Source organism: Astyanax mexicanus, chromosome 12 (assembly GCF_023375975.1).
Source record: "Astyanax mexicanus isolate ESR-SI-001 chromosome 12, AstMex3_surface, whole genome shotgun sequence".
Lineage (NCBI taxonomy): Eukaryota > Metazoa > Chordata > Actinopteri > Characiformes > Acestrorhamphidae > Astyanax > Astyanax mexicanus.
In genome coordinates this window covers 44,719,966-44,745,998 of record NC_064419.1, presented here as the reverse complement: position 1 = coordinate 44,745,998, position 26,033 = coordinate 44,719,966, and the positions used below count along the sequence as shown (strand labels likewise).

The 26,033-nt window shown below is 36.3% G+C and overlaps 1 protein-coding gene and 1 long non-coding RNA gene across 3 annotated transcripts in view; both read right to left on the bottom strand.

Moving 5' to 3' along the window:
* LOC125806157 (uncharacterized) overlaps window positions 1-26,033 on the bottom strand; it is a 437,736-nt gene that overhangs the window by 320,592 nt on the left and 91,111 nt on the right. The window lies entirely within an intron of this gene.
* Window positions 1-26,033, bottom strand: part of slc16a1b (solute carrier family 16 member 1b) — a 65,433-nt gene that overhangs the window by 16,332 nt on the left and 23,068 nt on the right. For both annotated transcript variants that reach the window (XM_007236383.4, XM_007236384.4), the window contains exon 2: window positions 8,319-8,611. In XM_007236383.4, coding sequence (XP_007236445.3) covers window positions 8,319-8,535 — 217 coding nt within the window. In that variant the 5' untranslated portion in view covers window positions 8,536-8,611. The remainder of the gene's footprint in view (window positions 1-8,318; window positions 8,612-26,033) is intronic.

Genomic DNA, 26,033 nt, shown 5'->3' with positions numbered 1-26,033 from the left:
CCTACATCACAATGGGTTGATTGATGTCCGGCATAAAAGGTTTATTCATCCGTTCCCTGCTGAAACTCCAGGCTCTAGAAGTGATTCAGCAAAATGATGCATTTACAACAATCAATTCTGTTGACTTAACAGCCACTGAATGCACTAATTCACTTATAGCATCACCATCACCATCATCATCACACCCCTAACACACACCTCCCCCTCCCCCTCCCCCTCTCAGAGCACAGGCGCAGCGGCGGCTTTTAGGGTCAACACGTTCAGCGATGCGAGAGCCTCCGAGTGAATAAAGGCTACGTGCAGGAACTCGTGTGCATCAGAACGTGGGCGTATCCCTGCCTGAGTGAGTAATGCTGAGTAGGTAATTCACCACACTGAAGTCATCCTGTGCCCTCACAAAACTCTCAAAACTCACTAATTCTTTTCTGAGTAGCACAGTTACAGGGAAAACCATATCCTGTGTAGCCGCTCGGCTTTAAAAAGAAAGATATGAGGAAGTTGTAGCTGCTATTGAGGTGATGCCTACTGTAAGTGATGCATCGTCAGGAATTTCTGGGACGAAACCGAAACAAATACAATGAAAACAAACGTGTTTCTTCACAGGTTTTCACTAAATTTACATTAAAAACAGCAAGCCTCGCCTTGCTGGTCAACAAAAAGCAGTTGCGAAACTACATTTATTACAAAAACATGTATTTATCAAAGTATCCCTATGCTTTATTTTATTTACCCATACTGTATAATAGAGCTGGGCGATATAGCCCAAAAAAAAAAAAATCTTTGATTTTTTTTTTTATCCGATTTTCGATTTAAATAGATTTTTTCCCCTCTACTAAAATCTCCTAAAAGTCGCTAGAAGTCGCTAAATGACGCCATCGCCTAATTTGCATAACACATGTTTTTGAAGCTGTAAAGGATTGACATTGTAAGAGAGAAAAAAGTGAGTAAAAAACACTCTAAATATGTTAGAAATGATACAAATAAACTCCAACAAATGAACAACTTCTGTTGCTTTTTAAATAGGCAGCCACGTCTCAAAATAACTATTTTTAAATAGTTTAAATTAAATCAGTTTTTTGCCGTGTTGTTAAATGTTACAATAAGAGCAGTTTTTTTTTCAGTTTTTTTTTTGTTTTATTTTATTACAATTTTTTTTTGCTTTAAGTTTTCTTTATTTTCATAAAAACAAATCGTCCCCAGCTCTACTGTATACCGTAATTTCTTGGCTATTTAGTGTACCTAAATGTAAGCAGCACCCACTAATTTAAAAACTTTGTACATATACCATACCTGACTATAGTAAAGTTGTAATATTAAAAGAGAAAAGTAGATTAATTACTTGGGCTGCCAGTTTAAGAAGCACGGAGGGAGGCATTTTCCACTCATGATCCGTCTCAGGGCTGCTGTGATTACCATCAGTTAGTAACATTTATAACCTGCTGCTGACCAAATATAACAATGTAGGACATTAATGTCACGATACTACACTAAAAACAATTATTCTTTTTATAGAATTAATTTGTGTGTCTAATATACATTTACGGGAGAGTAAAGAGTGTGTTGTTGAATGTAACGTAATGTCTTTTAAACAGGTTACAAAGAAAACAAAAAAGTTCAACAGATAACAGCGGAAAGCCTCCGCAAAGCACAGCGCGATCAGCTGCAAATACTTTGTTGTCCTGGCGAGAACTGGATTAATCTACACACTTCTCCTCTGAAGATTTTTCTGTTTATTTGGGCAAGTTGGGTGAGTAAAGCATATAAAAATAAAATAATATTAATAAATAAATAAAAAAACAGACTGTCATAAGCCACAGTGTTCAAAGCATGTAAAAAAAAAGTTAATTTTGAAAAACAGTATTGTAATTTGTAATTATTAGGTTTAAGCTCTATCTGGATGGGATTACTTTCTCAGGGGGACATCTGTGAAAAATATTTCATACTTCTACTCAGTGATAAAACTCTTGCATCCAGACTGTAATTGAAAGAAAAGAAAAAAAAAACAGGAGGACCAGTGAGGTTTTTTTTTTTTTGGCTTTCCTGGTCACATGACATGTTCAGGAACTCTCCATTGCCTCTCACTGTTGTGTTTACACTTTGGGAGAGCGTTTACAGGGCGTGATAGTGGACCAACAGCTATTTTATTAAACGTGAGGAGATGAAACTCGGATGTGCGCCCGGACGGGACTAAAATGACCTGAGGAGCACGGAGTTCAGCGAAAAACAGTAGATAATAATTCAGTTAAACTTTATGAGGACCCCCATAAAAGAAAAACAAATACCCCAGAAGCCCCTGAGAAACTAGGGCTTTAGATGTGGTGATACCTAGGCTTAGATTTATCGTACATCCCTAGTGGATGGTAAATGATTGCGAACGGTGGCGTCTGGCTAAAATTGTCCATGTGAACAGAGTCCTGTGACACCATAGTTCCTTTCACCATTACTTTAGCATCTCAGTGTACAGCACAACACTAATGAGTCAGAATCAAAGTCATGTTTGTGTTCAGAACACCAGAATAAATCACATACACAGTACATTCAGTAGATGTGAGAAACGATGCTACATGACAATGGGTTGATTGATGTCCAACATAAAAGGTTCATTCATGCATTTCCTGCTGAAAAGGCTGGTGCACTAGAAGTAATTCAGCAAAACAGCAGTTACATATCCTGTTAGATATGAGGAAGTTGTAGCTGCCATTGAGTTGATGCCAACTGTACATACTAGTGATGAGTGATAAAGAATGTCTAACCGAAACTAATAACTAATAAGTTACTAAGTTTATTAAAAATATATTATTAAAGAGCCACTAAACCCTAAACCATGTTTTTTTTTTATATATAGTTAAAATGTGTAGTAGTGTAAAAAAAAAAAAAAAAAAAACAGTCCTGCTTAACATCATATAAACCTTTCCTTACCTTTAATAAACGCTTTTATAGTGGTAATTTCCGCCTCTGCAGCACCCGCTCAGGTTCAACTGTGCTATAGGCGTAAATGATTTTGTGTACTTTAGTACGCAGACACATCACAATATGCAAATCAGTCAATTACTAATAGTACCACCCCCTGCTGAGGTCTAACCATCTGTATCTCACCACTATTAGAGGCGTGTTGCTGCTGCTGCAACAGCTCAGCCAATCAGCTCTTCCTCCTGCCTCACCTCTAAACCCATACATCACCCAGTGCCCCTCCCACATTACACCTCCCATTTTTTTTTTTGTCTTTTTCATATATGAGCTGAGAGTGGATCAGATTAGAGGTGTAGGAAATAATTAAACTGATTAAAGTATCACTAGAGTTTGTTTTGCAATACTGTATCTATTTTTAAAAAACAGTATTGGCGTCACACAGTGGTTCATGTAGTGTTTAAACTCCGCCCACTTGATAGTGGGATCTAACAACAAAGTACAACAATGCTGTCCTCATGACTGCATAAAAATAAAAACTCCCTTTTATTCGGACTCCATAATGAAAGACTATAAATTATTTACCTACTTTCTTTCCCCCAAATAGTAGCAAAATACATGCCATACTTGCTCACAGAATGTGAATACATTACAATATATTGGACCAGAGTCGTGTTGCGCCAATACACCTAAGACCTCCAGCAGTCCAGACATAAAAAAAAAAATTAAGGGTCAATTATGAAATTAAGTAGTAAACAGCAAAAATAAATAAATAAATAAATAAATAAATAAATAAATAGATGATAAGGTTTTCAGATATGTCCTCAAAGCTAAAATGCGCTACTTATTCAGGAGAATCTAAAGTATAAAATATATTCTGGTTTGTTTAACACTTTTTATTTAAAGAACTATTCTGTAAATTCCTGTATAGCTTCAATATAGTCTTCAATATGAAATTTACTATGAAAATAAATAAAAATAAATAAATAAATAAATAAATAAATAAATAAGGAACACATTGGTTGGAAGTGTCCAAACTTATGACTGGTGCTGTATGTAGTGCTGCAGAGGTTTTGGCTGGCCTGAAACGTGATTTAGATGTGACTGCCAACCTACTGCAAAGCTGACTGTTTTTTTTTCTGAGCTGGATTACTAGCTGATAGCTGATGACAGACTGAAGTCTAAACACAGCCTTATAGCTATAGAGAGCCTCCTGTTTGTTAATACAGTTTTAAGCTAACTGATATCTTTTTGGATCAGGTTTGTGTTTTGGAATCCAGTAAAGTGTCAGTGTAAACACTGCAATATGACCCAAAATATTCTGCTTTTTCACTTATTTGGCCAAACTATGAAACTTTTTCCGGCTGGATCTTTACGGTTGCCAAATATTCAACGCGTTCACAGAGCTCATGAGTAGTGTAAGGAAGTAAGACTTCACCAGCACCTGTTTTTTTTCAAGCTTTGTTTTGGACGGATTTGCTCGTTTGATGACGTGCAGCAGTGCACACGTGGGTTACTGAAAGAAGCCGCCCTGTCTCTGTAGGAAGACTAGAGTTTCACAGGAAACCCACGTTACTATGACGACCACCACAACCGCCATGTGTCTGTGTGACGGCAGATATGTTTAGAAGCCTGAACCACAGTTCAGAATAAAGCAGGCTCACCTGCAGCACCTTAAACAAACCAACTTAATCCTTAATCTGATTATTATTCTCACAATAAGTTAAAAGTTAGGGCTGGATGATATAGGCCAAATTTATATATCATGATATATTTCTTAATAGGGCTGTGCCATGTCGTATCGTTCACAATAATATCGCCAACATTTTTGAATATCGTGAACAATATTATACCCTGAAATATCGTGACATCATCCACCCCTAAGTATATTACTTTCTTGATAAAAAAAAAAGATAAAATTTAGAAAAAATAAGACAACCACCTAAATTTCTTTGATTTTACCAAATTGAAAACCTCTGGAATATAATCAAGAGGAAGATGGATGATCACAAGCCATCCAACCAAACTGAACTGCTTACATTTTTGCACCAGGAGTGAATAGCATAAAGTTATCCAAAAGCAGTGTGTAAGACTGGTGGAGGAGAACATGCCAAGATGCATGAAAACTGTGATTAATTTTTTTTTTTTTGTCATGTGATATAATTGTAGGGCCATATTGGCCACCCCTATTTCTTAATTACGGTTGATATGATATAATTGACATCCAAATGAATAGTATAAAAGCCACTAAGACCTGGGCGTTATAGCAAAATACTATATTACAGTAATTTAAAAAAATCTTAAATTACACAGTTTTTATCTTATTTGCCTGACTCGCAGATAAAAATGCATCAGGAATAGCAGATTCTTCTATTATCTCACCCATTTAGCTGCTACTCAGCTGTATATCCCCTTTCACTAGTGATACCCCAACACACCAGAATGGTGAAGATTTGCACATGCCTCCCCAGATACATGTGAAGTCAGCCTCTTTTTGAACTCCTGCTGATGAAGCATTGCCGAACAGCATTACGGTTCTGATACATCAGCTCACAGATGCCTGGTGCTGATCCACATCACCCTAGGAGTGATGAGGGGAAAGAAAGCCCAGAGAGAGAGCAAGGCCAATTGTGCTCTCTCAGGGCTCCGGCAGCTGATGGCAAGCTGCATGACTGAGATTCGAACCAGCAATCTCCCAATCATAGTGGCAGGATCTTTTACACTCTCTGTAAAGAAATGTACAGCTGGTTCTGTGTTGATATCCTCTATATGAATATTGTCAAAATGGTAAATAAATATAAAATCACAATGTGAATTGTTGACAAATCTAATTCTGAATGATAATTCAATTATCATTCTAAAAGGCATTTTGTGTGCGATGATTAAAAAAGTATTTAACCACAATAAATGAGGAAAAGAAGAGGAAAAGAAGATTTTAATATAAATTTAGATTGCTTAAGGCTTAAGACAGAAAATGATTAATATTATGTATTATATAATTTAATAAATGTCCAAAATGGTGATAGCTCTGACACTAAATAAATTTAAAATAAAACCATGTACTTGAGCTGCCCAGTAATTTCACTTTCACAAAGACCTCCTCTATTATATAGTAGATGAAGTAAAGATTATCTCAGCCTATAAAGGTTAAATAAAGTGCTACCTGGAGAGGAATAGCCCAAAAAGACATTTTTAATTATTATATGAATCTTTCCAAAATCAACACATATGCATAAATTTAATTTATTTATATCAATTGGTTCATACTTTGTTGTGATAAGTGTATTCCTATCAGGGAATATTTTAATTCAAAACATATGTGAATCCCTATTCAGTATAAATATGTTCCTTAAAACTTAATTTCTACTACATTATTCATATTCAACAAATTAAGCACATCAGACAATTTTCAGTTCCTGAATCTCAGCAGTTTACTGAAACTGTGTACGTGTTCAGCAGCCACGCTGCACTTCTGAATGAAACAGAGCTGTAGTTTTAGGAGGCCTGAAACGTGGTGCATTCCTCAGCTCCACACCGAGCAGCTTAGGGGCCCCGTCCTCACACCAACCAACCAACTGACCAATCAGCAGTGCAGGAAAAAATATCACACATTTAACATCTACACGATTAACATTTCAAAAGCTATAACCTCTAAAATGCAAGGATCAGTGTTTTAATATTATGAGTATGTTGCACATTATGTATTTCTTAGGGCTGATGCTGATATTAGACATGAACATACCTGCTGGCGTGATACTAACTTCTTTAAAATGAGGAGTTTCTTTAATTTTATCTAATTAAAAACCTCTGGAATATAATCAAGAGGAAGATGGATGATCACAAACCATCAAACCACCAAACTGCTTGAATTTTTGCACCAGGAGTAAGGCAGAATAAAGTTATCTAAAAGCAGTGTGTAAGACTGGTGGAGGAGAACATGATGCCAAGATGCATGAAAACTGTGATTAAAAAACAGGGTTACTCCACCAAATATTGATTTCTGAACTCTTAAAACTTTATGAATATAAACTTGTTTTCTTTGCATTATTTGACGTCTGAAAGATCTGCATCTTTTTTGTTATTTCAGCCATTTCTCATTTTCTGCAAATAAATGCTCTAAATGACAATATTTTATTTGGAATTGGGGAGAAATTTGTTTGCATATAATAGAATAAAACAACAATGTTCATTTTACTCCAACATATACCTATAAATATCAAAATCAGAGAAACTAATTCAGAAACTGAAGTGGTCTCATTTTTTTTTACAGAGCTGTACATACACATTTATAACAGAAGGACTAGACACTCCAGTATAAACAAACTGTAAAACACAAATGCAACAATTATTTGCCTAAAATTTTTGCTTTCAACCAACTGTATACGAACAACAGTCCAGAGGACTAAGGCGCTGCCACTATGATCAGAAGACGGCTGGTTCGAATCCCAGTCATGCAGCTTGCAATCAGCTGCCAGAGCCCTGAGAGAGTACAATTGGTCTTGTTCTCTCTGGGTGGGTACAGTAGATGGCGCTCTTTCCCCTCATCACTCTTAGCGTGATTGTTGATTAGCACAAGGCTGCGTCTGTGAGCTGATGCATCAGAACCGAGTCGCTGCGCATTTTCTCAGAGTTCCTCCTGTAATGCTGCATCAGCAGCAGTTATAAAAGAGGCGGTGGTTGACATCAGATGTATCATAGGAGGTATGTGCTAGTCTACACCCTCCTGGTGTTGGGGCCTCACTAGTGATAGGGGGAGTCTTAATGAGTGGGTTGGTTAACTGGCCTTGTAAATTGGGGAGAAAATAGGATTTAATTTATTTTTGCGTCCATATTTTAGCTTTATCTTTAAAACTAATAAAAAAACAAATATAAACTAGCTTAATGGATTTTAAAGTTTTTTTTTTTCACCTTTTTATACTTTTTACTTCAACCTTTTATGATGTTTATGTAGATAAGTAAAATGTGATAATCAAATCATTTGGTTTCTGTCTTTTGTTACAGCAAGCAGCCATCTGCAGCAATTTGGTTAGAACTCATTAGATACTTCATTGAATAAATAAATTCAATCATTAATAAATAAATAGTCCATTCATTCAAAGTTAGCCACACAATCTAAAATGAAGTCAGATTTTAATTCTGGCTAATGCCAAGCTTTACTAAAAGTACTCCAGACCTCACAAAAACGCTCTTTATTTAATCTCAAAACAACAACCTAAACTACTCACACACTTATTATTTTCAACATCAGTCTATGAAGATATGATATCCAGGACAGTCCTGAATCACCCTCACACCCAGAAACCTGTTTCCAGTAGCACACAGTGGATGAGTTCGGTGGATCAGAGACGTTACACAAGCACAGCTGTGTTTGGTTGTTTTATTTTTCAGCGGTGGAGCCGAGCCGGACCTACCTCCCGCGTACATGGTGGCCAGCATGATGGAGGAGATCCAGGAGACCTGGCTGCTGGTGGCTCCGAAGATCTGCTCGATCTCTTTGAAAAAGACGGTGATGGATTTGGGGAAGGCGTAGGAGAAGCCAATGCTGATGAAGGCTCCCACCACCACCGCCCAGCCCCAGCCTCCCTCGGGGGGAGTGTACCCCACTGGACCACCTGTCGCTGGAGGCATCTCTACACACGCTCGGGTACACCGGTCAGGAGCAGGACGAGCAGGGTCAGGTCAGGGTCACAAACACTTGGTCAGTCTGTGAGAAAAAAAAAAAAAAAAAAAGAGAGATATGAGAAAATTAGGAATGAAATAATATTACACAAGGACTACCGAATCTTTCAGACTATAAGGCCACTTGTTAGGATGCCTAAATCAAAGTGAGCACCATGGAAGGGTTTCCCTATGTTTCCCTTCTAATGGGAAATCACCTAAGTAAATAAAACTAATTCTTAAAAAGAATTTTTTTTTTTTTTTTAAGTTAAACGAGAGCTGGGTGTTAATCTACACAGATTTCTCTCCTGAAAACTGTTTATTTGGGTGAGTAAAGAACTTCAGTTTATTTACCGTATTTTTCGGACTATAAGGCGCACCGTATTATAAGACGCACTATCAAAGAACGCCTATTTTCTGCTATTTTTCCATACATAGGGCGCATCGCATTATAAGGCGCGTTAAGTGACACTAGAAAGGGTGCCTATATCAAAGTGAACAGGGGTGGCGCCATGTTTCCCTTCCCCCACCGGGGGTGGTCGCTTGCCGGTGGAGCGTCTCAGTATATATAAATCTAGCTCTTTCAAAGTCAAACGAGTGCTGGATATTAATCTACACAGATTCCTCTCCTGAAAACTGTTTATTTGGGTGAGTAACGTGCTTCAGTTTATTTACAGTAAGCTTAGATTTCCAGATGTCCACTAAGGCTTGCTGCACCAGCGTTAGCATAGCTATCCGCTAGCACGCTAGCTAGTCACCTAAACTAGTAAAGTTAACCCAAACTTAAACGACAGCGTTACACTGAGTAATCCTGCGTGTTCTGGTAAGACAGTGAGATATTAGCTAGCGATTCGTCCCCCGTAGCTTGTTTTAACACGGTAAACAAGCAGATTACAGGCTGATAAAACTCACCTCTGAGAGAGTTAGCGCTTAGCATCTAGCTAATGCTAGCCAGGCAAAGCAGCACAGACTTACAGGCCGATAACTCACCTCTGAACGGTGAACGCTTAGCGATTAGCATCTAACTCTAATAATACTGCTCCAGCAGTATTAAAAGTGCTAAATTTAGAAAATACTGATCTCTGAACAGTGAAAAAGCTAGCTAGCTAAGTGGTTAGCATCTAGCTAATGCTATTGCTGCTCTGCACGGAGTGTGTGTTTACTGCTCCTTACACCTGACGGGTAAAATTTAGATAATACTGATCTCTGAACAGTGAATAAGCTAGCTAATGCTATTTGCTGCTCCAGCCTCGGAGCTGCACGGCTCTGGACTCTGTATAGCACTGAAACTCTGTATAACGCTGCACGGAGTGTGTGTTTACTGCTCCTTACAACCTGACGAGTAAAATTTAGATAATACTGATCTCAGTGAATAAGCTAGCTAGCTTAGCGGTTAGCATCTAGCTAATGCTATTGCTGCTCAGCCTCGGAGCTGCACGGCTCTGGACTCTGTATAGCACTGAAACTCTCTATAACGCTGCACGGAGTGTGTGTTTACTGCTCCTTACAACCTGACGAGTAAAATCCATACAAAAGGCGCACCGTATTATAAGACGCACTGTCAATTTTTGTGAAAATTAAAAGTTTTTAAGTGCGCCTTATAGTCCGAAAAATACGGTACAAGAAGCTTAGATTTCCAATATTTTGTCTGAGGGCAAGTTTTTAGTGAAGTTTCTCCAGCGCTAAGGCTGGGTGCAGCAGCATTAGCATTAGCCGCTAATTGCAGCGCTAGTGGGACGTAAATGCTTCTCGATAGCACTAGACTAAGGAATTCTGAGTGTTCCAGTTATCTAGGGGGCTACCAGCTAGCGGTTCTTTCAACGTAGCTTTTTCAACACAGTAAACACACAGACTACAGTCTGATATACTTGCCTCTAAATGATGACAGAGCTAGCATTGCAGTTAGTGGCTAATGCTAATGCTGCTGCACCCAGCCTTAGTGCTGGAGAAACTTCACTAAAACTCACCCTTATACCGCTGTACATCAAATTCACCTGGCCTTGTCATGAGCACAATGGCCAGTTTTCAGCCTCATTCACTCAACTCATTCAAGAGAACACCTCACAAACTATACAGTTAGTGTTTACAAGCTGTTTTCTGATTTAACTCGTGTCTAAATTTCAGACCGTTTTCTTTTTATTATTTTTTTTTTCTAATAAAACACACTGATGGAAGCACTCCAAAATATGGAGTCTCCTGTATCTCCTGTAGAAACACCACAAAAACTACTCAATTCTTGATACCAAAAACAATAAAATAAATTAAATTAATATAAAAATTAATCTTATTCCCTTTACTTCAAATTAATAAAAAAAAATTAAATTTATATTTTCTTTAGTTATCGCCTGAAAAATAAAATGATTTGCAGGAAACACGACAGATGTATTGTATTGAATTGACTAGTTGAAAGTCTTTGTTTGAAATGTAAATAAACACATTTTAAAATTTTGCATGACTTTAACAATGTTTATTAAAAATATATAAATATAAAATATATATATATATATATATATATATATATATATATATATATATATATAAATTGCTCATCACTATAAGAACAGTTCAAGTCTCAAATACTGCAAATGTAATAAACGTTTTTTATTTTAATCCATCAATACAAATCTAAAATTCTAAATCTTTATTATGTAGTGCATTTATTAAATGTTTTCTGGTCTCAGGACTTTTATTCTGATTTTTGCAAAAAGGATTTTTAAGACTAGCTGTAACCGTCACACACGTCATCACTGACGCTATGGGAATTTCTCCACCGTGGGACTAATAAAATGGATTATCTTATCTGATCACTCTTCCCCATCAGGGTCATCTCTACTTTAGTTCTGATAACTCTTCGTTGTCTTTGATGTGATCTTCCTTTTAGATTCTGATAAAAGGCAGCAGTTTAGAGAGGAGCGCTGCTGCAGCGCTGGAGGAGATCTGGAGGTGAGATGTGATGAGATGCAGTGACTGATTACATGCTGTAAACAGGGTGTAGTTGGATCATTACAACTACAGTTCCTCAATGTTTAACCACCACCCTGCACACAACGCGGATAACCACCACCGCCACCACCCCAGGCAAAACAACCGGCAATCTGTCACTCTTTAACCCGTACTCTCTCAGACCAGCGCCTCAGACCACAGCGATTCTGCAGAGATTATAGGTGTAGCACAGTTCTGACTTGCACTGTTTTAAAAACTGGGAATAAAAAAGAGAATAAATCCTTTTAAAATGTTCTGTGCAGGTTAATTGTCAATCGTCAAGGTTCAATACATATCCAGGTGAAGCTGAAAGTGCTGGAAAGGTGATGCACTACTTGGTAGCCATTATTTGCAGACATTTATTAGTCTCAGAAATAACTAATTATACTGTAATTTTAAACCCAAAGTCAGGATCACCACAATAAGTAGTGCTATTTCATTCTTTCATTTACTTCAGGGGTGCTATCGCAATTACGAGTTTATTTTACCACTGCTACTCTAAAAATCATACATTTATATCAGCAGTGCTATTCTAATCTCAAGTTTACTTAAGCACTGATATTCCAAATCATACATTTACCTCAGCAGTGCTACTCAAGAAATTTGAGAAAAAAAAATGTACAAAAGAAAAATGGTGGGTGAAAGGAGGATAAAAATAAAGCATACAGAGCAAAATACAGCAAGTCTCCCACCATTAAACAAATTGCACGGCCCTCTTGGCTGATTTGAGGTGAATTAAAGTCAATCTGAGAGTAAATGCCCGGCTCTAGAATAGTGTGAACATTTGAACAGATGCCAGAAAATGCAACAGAGGCACCGTCCACCCCACTCTTCCTCACTCAGCTCACACAGTCCAGGAGCATCCCTCTTTAAATCCTACACTCTCTCTGGGCCTCAGGCTTCAGAGACCCTGAGGTCAGGCCTATACTGTATCTTCTGAGGGACAGAAAGAGAGACCATACATGTGACAACCTGAGCGAGAAAGAGAGAGAGAGAGAGTGAACATATATTTCTCTATTTTTTAGAGGCCACCTCAGAGAGCTCCCAGGAAGCAGCTCTCCTCTGCTGAGGTATGTGTGAATGGTCTTAACTAAGGGGCGCACTCTATTTTTCCATGCATGCTTTGCACAAACTCACAAGCATGCACACACTGCTCATTTCCTCAGCTCAGTCTCCCCCCTATCTCGCTCTCACTTTCTCTCTCTTTCTCTCTCCTGGGATATTAAAATAAAGATATGGTGTTTTACACAAGTATGAGTGCGTCCCAATATTTACCACTATATGTAACCATCAACATGTTACTGGTCCTATTGTGATAATTAGGGTTGGCGATATGGCACTAAAATAACATCATGATATTTCATGGTATTCTTTTTGAATTAAACAAAAAAAAAATATTTCAAGAATACACTTTATTTATTTATACACTGTATTTAATAATATAGTTTATAAAGCAAAGCTAAGTAAACAAAAAAATGTTAAAGAATTTTTTTTTTTCAAGAATTAAAGTCCAAAGAGTGCTGGTTGTTAATCTACACCGATATCTCTCCTGAAAACAGTACATTTGGGTGAGTAAACTTTTTATACAGTTTATTTACAGAATAAGCTTAGATTCCCAGATTTCCACTTATGAAGGGTACATTGGCATTAGCAGCTAACCGTTATGCCACCCGACAGCATTACACTGAGGAACCCTGCGTGTTCTGGTGAGCCAGGGCGCTATCACGTAGCTTGTTTTAACATGGTAAACATGCCGACTACAGTCTGATATACAGTACTCACCTCACTTTTAAGTGAGCCTTATAGTTAAAAAAATAAAGTAAATAATAATAATACCGTATTGAAACCAGTCTATTCCAATAACATGTTTTTTTTTTTAACAAAATATCATTATTTTTATTAGATAGATCACATAAGATATGACACATCCCTATTAATAACACATCCTTAATAATCCTGACATTAAACGTCAGAATATCTAACAACTAAGAGCTTTTACTCTGCACAGGCTGTGTGTGTACACAGGAACTGATGTCGTTAGAGTGTAAAACTCCCATGGCCTTTATCAGACTGAGCAAACACTCACACAGGATCTGTGTACGTTGGCAGAGTGACTGTGTGTACGAGTGTTTGTTTAAAACACTTTCAGCAGTGCAGTCAATAATAATCAATCTCTCCAACGTGCTGGACTTTTACTGTTAAAAAACAAAAAATACGAGAATTTCTGAGAGGATCTAAGTCACTCTGTAGGTGGAGACACTTATTCAGGACTGGTAAATGCCAATAATATTATTATTATTATTATTATTTTTTGTGGCTCCAACACAGAGGCTGCAACGTGACCACATTAAAGCCAGATGGAAACACTTCCTGGGCGCAGCAGAGACTGGATTACCACTGGATCCCTAAAACCACATCTGGAAGCAGTCAGAGTCTCTCTTTACCACATTAAACACATGTGGAATGGAAATAGGGTTTTGGTATTCAGATAGAGTTGGGCAATTCTGATGCAAAAATGGTAACAGTTATTAAAAGAGAAGAACCGAAACGAAAAAATCTCTCCAAATCCAAACAAAACATCTGACCAAATGCCAAAAACAGGATTTCAGTTACTTTGGCACTTTTTCCACAATTTAATAAATCAAATCACTTAAATATATTTGTAAATCATTGTTTGAACAAACAAAAAACAAAAACAAAATATAAAACTTAAACATAATTAACATAAACATAAACTTAAAATAATTATTGAAATTATATGAAAAAAAAAAAAGAAACATCAGAGGTGCTATTCCAATCAAAAATTTACAATAGCAGTGCCATTGTAATCACAAGCTTACTTTAGCAGTGCCAATTCAATCATAAATTTACATTTAGGGGTCTCATCCCAATTACGAGTAATTAATCCCAATTACGAAGTATTTTTGCAGTGCTTTTCTAAAAGCAAACATTTACATCAGCAGTGCTGTTCTAATCTAATAATCTAATCTAATAAAAAAATATATATAGATGATTTATGGAGCATGTACATCCATTTGCCTCATCTTATTCTAGTCTTTGGTAATGGCCCGCTAGGACACCCTGCAGACAATGTTCTGAGATATTAAGGACCAGCCAATTAAAAGCTTTTTATAACATCTACATAACGTGTGATAATTCCAACACAATACTGAAAGCCTTTCTTTAAATTAGCTGCCAGAACTGATCCTAAAAACAGCAGCTCCAGTGACTTAATACATAACAGAAGAATAATAGATTTTAATAATAGATCAGCAGTGCTCGATGTTATTGAATGTTGAGATCAGTGTATACGTGAGGAGTCAGAGGGGTCGCACATGTTGACCGTGTTCATACGCCGTGGACAGCTCAAAGGTTATCTGTAGCAGGAGGGAAAACGCTGACAATAGCTCTGTTACTGGACACGATACACTTTCACAGGAAATCTGCTCACAGTCTGGACACACTCACTCACACATATACACACACACACACTCACACACTAACCCCTAGCAGAAGAGCTGCAGCATGTGATGCCATGTTTAAAAAAAACAGGCCAGCACATTTTGTTCCACTGTGTGCAGCAGAATTACACAATACTGTTGTATTTGTGCACAAGAATAAGACGCTAACTCAAGCACTTAACATAGAAACCCTTAAATACACAATATACAGTGAATCACAAAAAGTGAGTACACCCCTCACATTTCTGCAGATATTTAAGTTTATCTTTTCATGGGAGAACACTGACGAAATGACACATTGACACAATGAAAAAAAAAGTAGTCTGTGTGCAGCAGCTTATATAACAGTGTAAATTTATTCCTCCCTCAAAATAACTCAATATACAGCCTTTAATAACCATGTTTAAACCATCCTCAATAAAAGTGACCACCAAATGTTCAAATTGTGCACTGCTCAGCATTTTCCCTCCAAATGTCATCTCAGGTGTGCATAGGGAGCAGGTGTGTTAAATTTTGTAGTACAGCGCTCACACTCTCTCATACTGCTCACTGAAAGTTCCAACATGGCACCTCATGGCAAAGAACTCTAAGGATCCTAAAAGACAAATTGTTGAGCTACATGAGGATGGCCAAGGCTACAAAGAAATTACCAACACCCTGAAACTGAGCTGCAGCACAGTGGTCAGGATCATCCAGCGTTTTAAAAGAGCAGGGTCCACTCAGAACAGACCTCGCGTTGGTCGCCCAAAGAAGCTGAGTGCACGTGAAGCTCAGAGTCACGTCCAAATGCTCAAAATGTCTTTGAAAGATAGGTGCAGGAGGGCTGTCAGCATTGCTGCAGAGATTGAAAAGGTCGGAGGTGGGGGGTCAGCCTGTCAGTGCGCAGACCATACGCCGCTATACACTACATCAAATTGGTCTGCATGGCTGGCACCCCAGAAAGAAAGCCTCTTCTGAAGTCTGTACACAAGAAAGCCCACAAACAGTTTGAGCTGAAGACATGTCACCAAAGGACATGGATTACTGAAACCATGTCCTATGGTCTGATGAGACCCAGATTAATTTGTTTGGTTTAGATGATCGCAAGCATGTGTGATACGTGAATATGTGAAATACTGAAGCAGAGCATGATACCCTCCCTCCGGACACTGGGGGCAGTGTCGCGGGGCAGTGTCGCGGGGCAGTGTTCCAGCATAACCACCCCAAACACACCTCTAAGACGACCTTTACTGCTTTATTGAAGAGACTGAGGGGAAAAGGTGATGGACTGGCAGAGCATGTCTCCAGACCTAAACCCAATAGAACATCTTTGGGGCATCCTCAAGCGAAAGGTGGAGGAGCGCAAAGTCTCGAATATATTTACTCACTATATTCACTGTATTTACTTTCTTACTCCTGCACCGAACAGCGCGGACCAATCAGAGGAGACGATGTGCTCGTGTGAATTATGGGTGCATATTTTGGTGCGTTTAGGTTTTTATGCCTGTGTGAAACCAAACCAAACCAAACAGAGGGAGAAACACTCCAAAATCAACACACTCATCTACTGATCCGGACCATAGAAACTTTCACAACTACAGGTGTGAAAACGCCCTAAATCTATACATACAAATGAAAAATTTCACTCACCAAATTTCATAAGCTTGATTTCACCACAGTAAGGAGGACACACGGTCAGACTGAGGGTAACTGATTACACAACTGCTGATTCAGGTAGAGCTCCAGGAGGTCAGAGTGTTTAATCATTTTTATTAATCTTTACTGGCTGTTAAAGAACTCCTCTGATTAGTGATCCGTAAACTCACCACCGAACTCTCTTTGAGATGAACGTCTTGTGCTGCATCAGCCTCTCTGTGGTTCCTCACGTGTGCAGTCTGTGCTGATCTAGACCAGCTGAGCTTTTGTAAGCGTTTAAACCCTCAGCAATTCTCAGCAAAAGCTGAATAGCTAAACAAAATTATGAATTGTGATTGAATAAATTTAATAGCTGAAATGTCTTTTGTCTATTTTTTTAAACAGATTTCGATATGGAAAAACAAAATTAATTTTTTTAAATATTTATTAAACATTTTATATCCCATTCAAAAGACCCAGCACTATAGATTTACCTCAGCAGTGCAATTTTAAAATCATGAATTGATTTCAGCAATACTTGAGTACTGCCACTCGCCGGTTATAACAATTATTTTTCCAACAATGTATTGTTAAAAAAAATAAATAATAATAAATAATAATAAATAAATAAATAAATAAATAAAAGTAATAATTAATATAATAAATAAATAAAATTCAATAAATGAATATTGTGAGGGGCAGCAGAATAGCAAATCTAACCAATGGTGAGCTACAGCATATTAAAGTCTACTTTTTTTAATGCAAAATAAATAGTTCATTTTTTCCGACAGCCTGTAACTGTTTTAGTTGAGTTTTTTTTCCTTTTTTCCCCTTCCTTTTTAAAATTTATTGTTTTATTTTTGTATTTTTATTTATCTAATTCTAATTTTAACCTTTAAGCCCTTTTATTTTATCCTTATATTTATTTATTTTATTACTGGTTTCACTTTTGGCCTTTCACTTTTTTATTTTGTCCTTTATTTTTTTAATACTTTAATGTATTATTATTTTTTTACTTTAGCTACATCATTTACTTTTTTTTTTATAAATTGTGGTAATATTTTAGACCTCTATTTTGTTAATATTGTGTATAAATGTATTATTTTAATTATTTATTGCTTTGCATTTTAGCCTGTCTGCGTATCCTTTTATTCTGAATTATTTTATTTCTTCTTAATTAAATCCTAAATTGTTTGCTTGTTTTTATAATTATTATTTTTTACTTTGTAAACTGCACCAAAAATAAGGGTTACTCTCAATGCATTACCGAGTGGAAATAAAGGTTGGTTGATTGATTGATTAATTATCCAATCAGCTCAAGTTATTAAAAAAAAGTGTTTTATTTGGCTTAATCTTTGAGCCCAAAGTTTCCAAATGCTGTACATGTTTTCATCTTTTCTCATATTGATTATTGCAACACTCTTCTACTCCGTAATTTTGCAAACACACTGCACAACTGATTTCTGTACATTCAAAACTCAGTTAAATGCACATTACCATCAATAAAATGGCAAAGCAACCATTTCTAATTCACCCAAATACTGTACTAAACTGTACAGCACTGTATGTAATACTATACTGTACAGGAAAGACCAGACTAATGTAAAAGATAACATCTCTTTTGTTTCAATAAGGTCTTAAACAAGATCTTCTACATTCCTTTAACACTGCAAATCATAAAGAGCACCTGTAAATATGTAGCTCTCAGAATACAGCTAATTTTATTAGGGAATGCACAATGATTATAGGAATTACATTGGTATCATTTGAATTGTCTTCATTGGTTGCTTTAACATTTCAATATTTCAAACTGATAAAGGCTGATATTTTATATATATTTTATATATTGTGGAAAAGGACCAAGCGATGCTGACTGCACTAATACACACTTGATTGACACAGTCTGCTACTTTAAAAGCCACTGATTTCAGTTCATTATTATTTATTTTTTTTATTAGGTTTCAATAGATCCAGTGTTTTATTAAACCAGCTAAACGTAAAAAAGGGTTTAAAGCTGTGACTATGTTACATGTAAATAACAGTTACAGAAATTGAATAGTATCATGATATTTCATGGTATTTTTGAGATAATGATACTCTTGGGGATACAAAAAAAAAAAAAAAAAAAAACACTGCATAAAAGAAAAAACCCAATTAGCGGCTAATGCTAATACTGCTTAACTTCACTGAAAACTGACACTTATAATGCTGTACTCCAGCGGAGTGGCTTTACTGCTCCTTAATACCTCACTGTTAGAATTCTGGTTGTAAAAATAGTCATCATACTTTGATAAGGAATCAAAACATCTACTATATGTGCTATAAGTGCCGCTATACATAGAATATACTTGCTGGTCTGGAACACGGGAGCTTTTTGCTATATTTATCTTCTTGCTCACCCACTAGACATCTCTGCACTCAAACAATTAATGCAATTGTGTCGTCTCCTTTGATTGGTCATTTTGGTGCGTTTAGGTTTGTGCCTGTGTGAAAACAAACCAAACCAAGTGGGAAAATCCCTGCTTACATAAAAGATACAGCTGCTTTACAGCTAAAATGTAAAGCAAATAAACTTCGTTACATTTGTTTCTGAAGGTATATTGGGGCGTGCAGTCTCTGTAAGTTTATAAATATATTTTTTATACAGAATCCAAACAGTAAACCTGGCTTTATAAAAGGTTACCACTGTCCAATATTTGAATAAACTCATTTAAAAGAAATACTTTGCATCAGTAGAGAATAGAGAACTCCTGCAATGGTCAGGGTTAATACTGCAGTCAGGACTTCATGAACATTAGATTGATGGGACAGAATATTGGCTGGTTTCATCACCGCAGAATAGCGGACATTATCTTATTTACAACCGCAGATATTCAACTTAATATTTGTTTATATTACGTAAGCATAGTTCTCTCCACAATTTAACAAATACATTCCTTTTACATTCCACTCTCTGACCCACTCTGAAAGTGGTGAGACAAGGGCTAGGCCTAACAGTAAAAGAATGAAATCTCCAAATTCTTGAAATATACAAGTGATTCTCAATTATGATTGATTTCTTTAATTCTTAAAGAACTGAAAAATAAGTTTTATTAAAATTTTATATGCATAGATTTGCCAAAATAGTAAAGTAATCCATTCAGAGCAATGGAATTTGAAAACTATTGTTGTGTAACATTTATGTTCAAGTAGAGCTGGGCAATATATCGATATTTTATTGTATTTTAATACATTTTCTTATCGTATAGTAGGGGTGGGCGATATGGCTCTAAAATAATATCACGATATTTCAGGGTATTTTTGCGATAATGATATACTTGGCGATATAGGAAAACAGAACAATAATTAATTAATTTCAGGAATATAGTATAATAGTATAACAGTATAATCATAATGTGGCAAAATAAAATAATATAATGCAGCAAAAAATATTGCAGAATATTTTCATGCATATAAACTGCAAACAAAAAATATAAACTAAAACAATTATACAATAAATACACTCAAAGCTTCACAGTAAATAATGGACTACTTTTAAGACAAACCAGCCCTATTATCACGATATGGATTTTTAATATCATGATATTTCTGTGTCACGATATATTGTATTAAGATATAACATTGCCCACCCCTACCGTATAGACAATATTTGTTTTAGTAACCATATTAATGATATAACCAGTGCTTAAAGAACACAGACACAACTGTACATTTTTTACAGGGATTGCAAAAAAAAACATCTATTAAACTGGATGATTGCAGTTAAATAAAAATCACTTTAATATGCATAAGAGTATATTTAAATGCAAAATGATGCATTTTGTTTGCGTCAAAACCCGATGAATACTGTGGATCTTATTTTACCATATTACGCAGCTCTATCAGTGTGTGATTATGTGTAATAAGGCCGGAAAAAAAAAAAACCTAGCCAACACATTAGTGCCCATTCCATCAGTAGAGAAATTGCATCAGATTTTTTTGGTGGACACAGCTTGTCTTATGGGTATTTTATTAGCTTGACAACTAAGCTAAAATGTTAGGGTACATGCCCTAACACAGATAAATCACAAATAGCCAGATAGCATATCTTCTCTTTATTAAAACAGCTAGCCACATGGCTGTTTTAATAGTCACAGCTACAGTGTTGACCACTAGCGGCTTATTTATTACAGATTTATCAGAAAGCACTGCAAAACACGGCCTCTGAAACATGAGAGACATTTGAGATTAAAAGCTATAAATCACATCTGAAAATCAGGATTTAATGCGGATTTAAGTTTTGTACTGATGGAAGGGGCGCTAATCTGTTAACTGGGTTGCTAAGCTATGCTAAGCTAATTATCTGGAAAGGATTTTAGCCGACTAAGGAGAGAACCCTGCTAAATAAACACACATTTAAAAAAGGATTAAGAAGGCCTTAAACTGGAGGAATTAGCACTAATTTGTTGAGCTATGTAAGCTAATTATACATAAGCTTTACTAAATCAGCTTTTATGTTAAACCAGAGCAAACCAATCAGCAGAAATTACCATCTTATATTTCAGTTAAGAGTAAAAAGTACAAAACAATTTTGTAAAAAAAAAAAAAAGTTTGGTAAGCCTTTCTATGAATCAGGTATCTATAAATTCATGAAGCTTCATAAACCATTCATAATGCTTTATAACATTTGACATAAGCCTTTCTAACTACACATAAATGTTTATAATCTTAAACATAAAATGTTATAACACCACAGTATAAAGCTTTATATTACAAAGTGATATAATGCATTATAATATATTATGTTAATGAAAATTGTAATTTCTGTAAATGCTCATAGGTAAAGTGATGACTTTAGGCAAATGTAATGTGGAATAACTCATTATAACATATAGCAGTATGAGGGAAGGCATCGCTGTGGACCTTCATAAAGCATTATGAGAATTAACTCAACATTTATTAAGCTTTATGAAACATGTCTCACCAATAATTTTAAGAACAGCAAATGCAAATATGTTATAATGCATTATATCGCTTTGTGATATAGAGCTTTATACTGTGGTGTTATAACGTTTTAAGTTTGAGATTATAAACATTTATGTATAATTAGAAAGAAAGTCTTATAAAGCCTATGTCAAGTGTTTTAAAGCATTATGAATGGCTTATGAAGCTTTATGAATGCATGTATAATGCTTTATAAATACCTGATTCATAGAAAGTGTTACCAAAAGTTTTTTTTTATAGGTTCTGACAGAAGCACAAGTCTGTTTATTATTGAGATCTCAATTATCCCACATTGAAAATCACATTACAACTTCATTTGTTTACTCAAATTACTCTCGATTAATGCAGTCAAGTGAAAGCTGAACTAGGGGTGGGCAATATTATATCGTATACAATATATCGTGACACATAAATATCATGATATTAAAAATCCATATCGTGATAATAGGGCTGTTCTGTCTTAAAAGTAGTCTATTATTTACTGTGAAGCTTTAGGTGTATTTATTGTATAATTGTTTTAGTTTGCAGTTTATATGCATGCACTAAATATTCTGAAATATTTTTTGCTGCATTATATTATTTTATGCTTTATTATTTATTTTGCCACATTATGATTATTCTGTTCTACTCTTATACTATATTCCTGAAATTAATTAATTATTTTTCTGTATTCCTATATCGCCAAGTATATCGTTATCGCAAAAATACCCTGAAATATCGTGATGTTATATTAGAGCCATATCGCCCACCCCTAAGCTGAACGTAATACTTTTAAGAAAAACACATTTATTTTTCTAAGGTATAGACAGCCTCAGAGACTCTGTAGGTTGGAGGTTCTGAAGAAACATCTCCACAGCATTCCTTGAATTTTTTATCTGCTGGAGTTGCGTCAAAAATGTTTCAAAGGTTTATTTAGGTGCTCAATAGATGGATTTCCTTTCAAAACATAGCAGCCCCATCTCCATCTGTGCCTGTAGGAGTCTAGCACTACCCAAATAAACCTATGACCGTCTTATCTCCAGCTCCTCTATAGGAATCCAGTAGCACCACCCAACACACCCTGACCTCCACTAAACCATCCTAAGCTGTTTTTCAACCCATTCCTTCAGCTCTGCATCAGATGGTCTGTGTATATACACTACTGCATCTAAAAAAACGAATATAATTGAAAAAAAAGTTACTTTATTTCAGTAATTCAGTTCAAAATATGAAACTCATATTATATAGATGTTCTACACAAAGAGTGATCTATTTTAAGCGTTTATTTCTTTTATTGTTCAGTTGTTGATTATTATGGCTTACAGCCAATAAACACCCAAAATTCTGTGTCTCAGAAAATTAGATTATTATATATAAGTCCGATTGGTACTTTTGGCTACAGTGTGGGCAGTGTGCCAAGTCCTGCTGGAAAATGAAATCTGCATCTTCATAAAAGTTAGCATTCAGCAGAGGGAAATAGGGGTGGGCGATATGGCTTTAAAATAATATCACAATATTCATGGTATTTTTACGATAACAATACTTTTGCCGATATGAAAAAACACTGAATTATTTAGAATTATTTTAAATTATTTAGAATTTTATTATTGCATGCAATATAACATGGCTAACTGAGAAAAAGAAAAAATAATTATCAGATTTGTAACAGAAGTCAATGATTCAGAATGTCATGATAATAGTAATGCACTCCAAATATCTCTATGTATCCAGGATAAAAGTAAAATAAATGATACTGGGCAGATATAATCTGTATCTAGTAGATATATAATGTGTGAATTTTTCTTTTGCTAAAAACTAAAAAAAAAAGTAGTACTCTGACGTGATAATTAGGGGTGGGTGATATGGCACGATATTTCAGGGTATAATATTGTTCACGGTATTCAAAAATTTTGGCGATATTATCAATTACGATACGATATGGCACACCCCTAGAGGGAAGCATGAAGTGCTGTAAGATTTTGTGGGGAAACAAAACTGCACTGACTTTAGACTTGATAATAAAACACAGTGGATCAACACCAGCAGATGACAGACATGTCTCTCCAAACAAACCATCACTGATTGGTGGAAACTTAACTCTAGACCTCGAGCAGTTTGGACTGTGTGTCTCTTCACTCTTCCTCCAGACTCTGATTTCTCCCTTGATTTACAAATGAAATGTAAAATTTACTGATAATCAGTGATGGTTTGGAGAGACATGCCCATCATCTGCTGGTGTTGATCCACTGTGTTTTATTATCAAGTCTAAAGTCAGTGCAGTTTTGTTTTCCCACAAAATCTTACAGCACTTCATGCTTCCCTCTGCTACTGACAACTTTTTTTTTTTATGGAGATGCGGCTTTCATTTTCCAACAGGACTTGGCACGGTGCCCACACTGCCAAAAGTACCAATTGGTCTTATATAATACTAGAATTTTCACACTGATTTTTGGGTTTTCATTGGCTGTAAGTCATAATCATCAACTATAATAGAAATTAATGCTTACAATGCTTTTACTTTATTAACTGAATTATTGAAATTAAGTAACTTTTCAATCATATTTAATTTTTTAAAATGCACTAGTATACAGTTGTGGTCAAAAGTTTACATACACTTGTAAAAAAACATAATGTTATGGCTGTCTTGAGTTTTCAATATGTTCTACAACTCTTATTTTTCTGTGATAGAGTGATCGGAACACATACATGTTTGTCACAAAAAACAGTCATAAAATTTGGTTCTTTCATAAATTTATTATGGGTCTGCTGAAAATGTCACCAAATCTGCTGGGTCAAAAATATACATACAGCAACATTAGTATTTGGTTACATGTCCCTTGGCCATTTTCACGGCAACTAGGCGCTTTTGGTAGCCATCCACAAGCTCCTGGCAAGCTTCAGGTCGAATGTTTGACCACTCTTCTTGACAGAATTGGTGCAGTTCAGCTAAATGTGATGGTTTTCTTGCATGAACCCGTTTCTTTAGCACTGTCCACATGTTCTCAATGGGGTTTAAGTCAGGACTTTGGGAAGGCCATTCTAAAACCTTAATTCTAGCCTGGTTTAGCCATTCCTTTACCACTTTTGATGTGTGTTTTGGGTCATTGTCTTGTTGGAACACCCAACTGCGCCCAAGACCCAACCTTCGGGCTGATGGTTTTAAGTTTTCCTGCAGAATTTGGAGGTAATCCTCCTTCTTCATTATCCCATTTACTTTCTGCAAAGAACCAGTTCCACTGGCAGCAAAACATCCCCAGAGCATAATACTACCACCACCATGCTTGACAGTAGGCATGGTGTTCCTGGGATTAAAGGCCTCACCTTTTCTCCTCCAAACATATTGCTGGGTGTTGTGGCCAAACAGCTCAATTTTTGTTTCGTCTGACCAGAGAACTTTCCTCCAGAAGGTTTTATCTTTGTCCATGTGATCAGCAGCAAACTTCAGCCGAGTCTTAAGGTGCCTTTTCTGGAGCAAGGGCTTCTTTCTTGCACGGCAGCCTCTCAGTCCATGGCGATGTAAAACACGCTTGACTGTGGAGACTGACACCTGTGTTCCATCAGCTTCCAAATCCTTGCAGACCTGCTTCTTGGTGATTCTTGGTTGACTCTTGACCATCCTGACCAATCTCCTCTCGGCAGCATGTGATAGCTTGCGTTTTCTTCCTGATCGTGGCAGTGACACAACTGTTCCATGCACTTTATACTTGCGTATAATTGTCTGCACAGTTGCTCTTGGGACCTGTAGCTGCTTTGAAATGGCTCCAAGTGACTTCCCTGACTTGTTCAAGTCAATAATTCACTTTTTCAGATCCACACTGAGTTCCTTTGACTTTCCCATTGTAGCTTTTGTAGCTGAGTCTAATCACTGGGTCAAATGAGCCCTATTTAAATGGGCTCATGAGAAGTCAACAGCTGTAGTCAATCAGAATCACTTACAAGAAGTGAAGAGGCCATGACATGAAGCTAATTTGATTGACACAACTCGCTACATCACCAAAATTGACAAATTTTGTTGCTGTATGTATATTTTTGACCCAGCAGATTTGGTGACATTTTCAGCAGACCCATAATAAATTTATGAAAGAACCAAATTTTATGACTGTTTTTTGTGACAAACATGTATGTGTTCCGATCACTCTATCACAGAAAAATAAGAGTTGTAGAACTTATTGAAAACTCAAGACAGCCATAACATTAAGTTTTTTTACAAGTGTATGTAAACTTTTGACCACAACTGTAGCAATCCAGACACCTCCAATTGAAAGACCTTCAATCTAAACCCATGTACACTGTTATGAACACCTATTATATATGTGGAAAGTTATAGAAGAAATGTCCAGATCTAAAAGCCAGAGTATGTTCTTCACTCAGACACTGGAGTGTTTGGGGGCTCCGAGCTCCTGCCAGAGGGATTCCTCAGAGAGCAGAGCTGCCAGAGATTGAGAGATC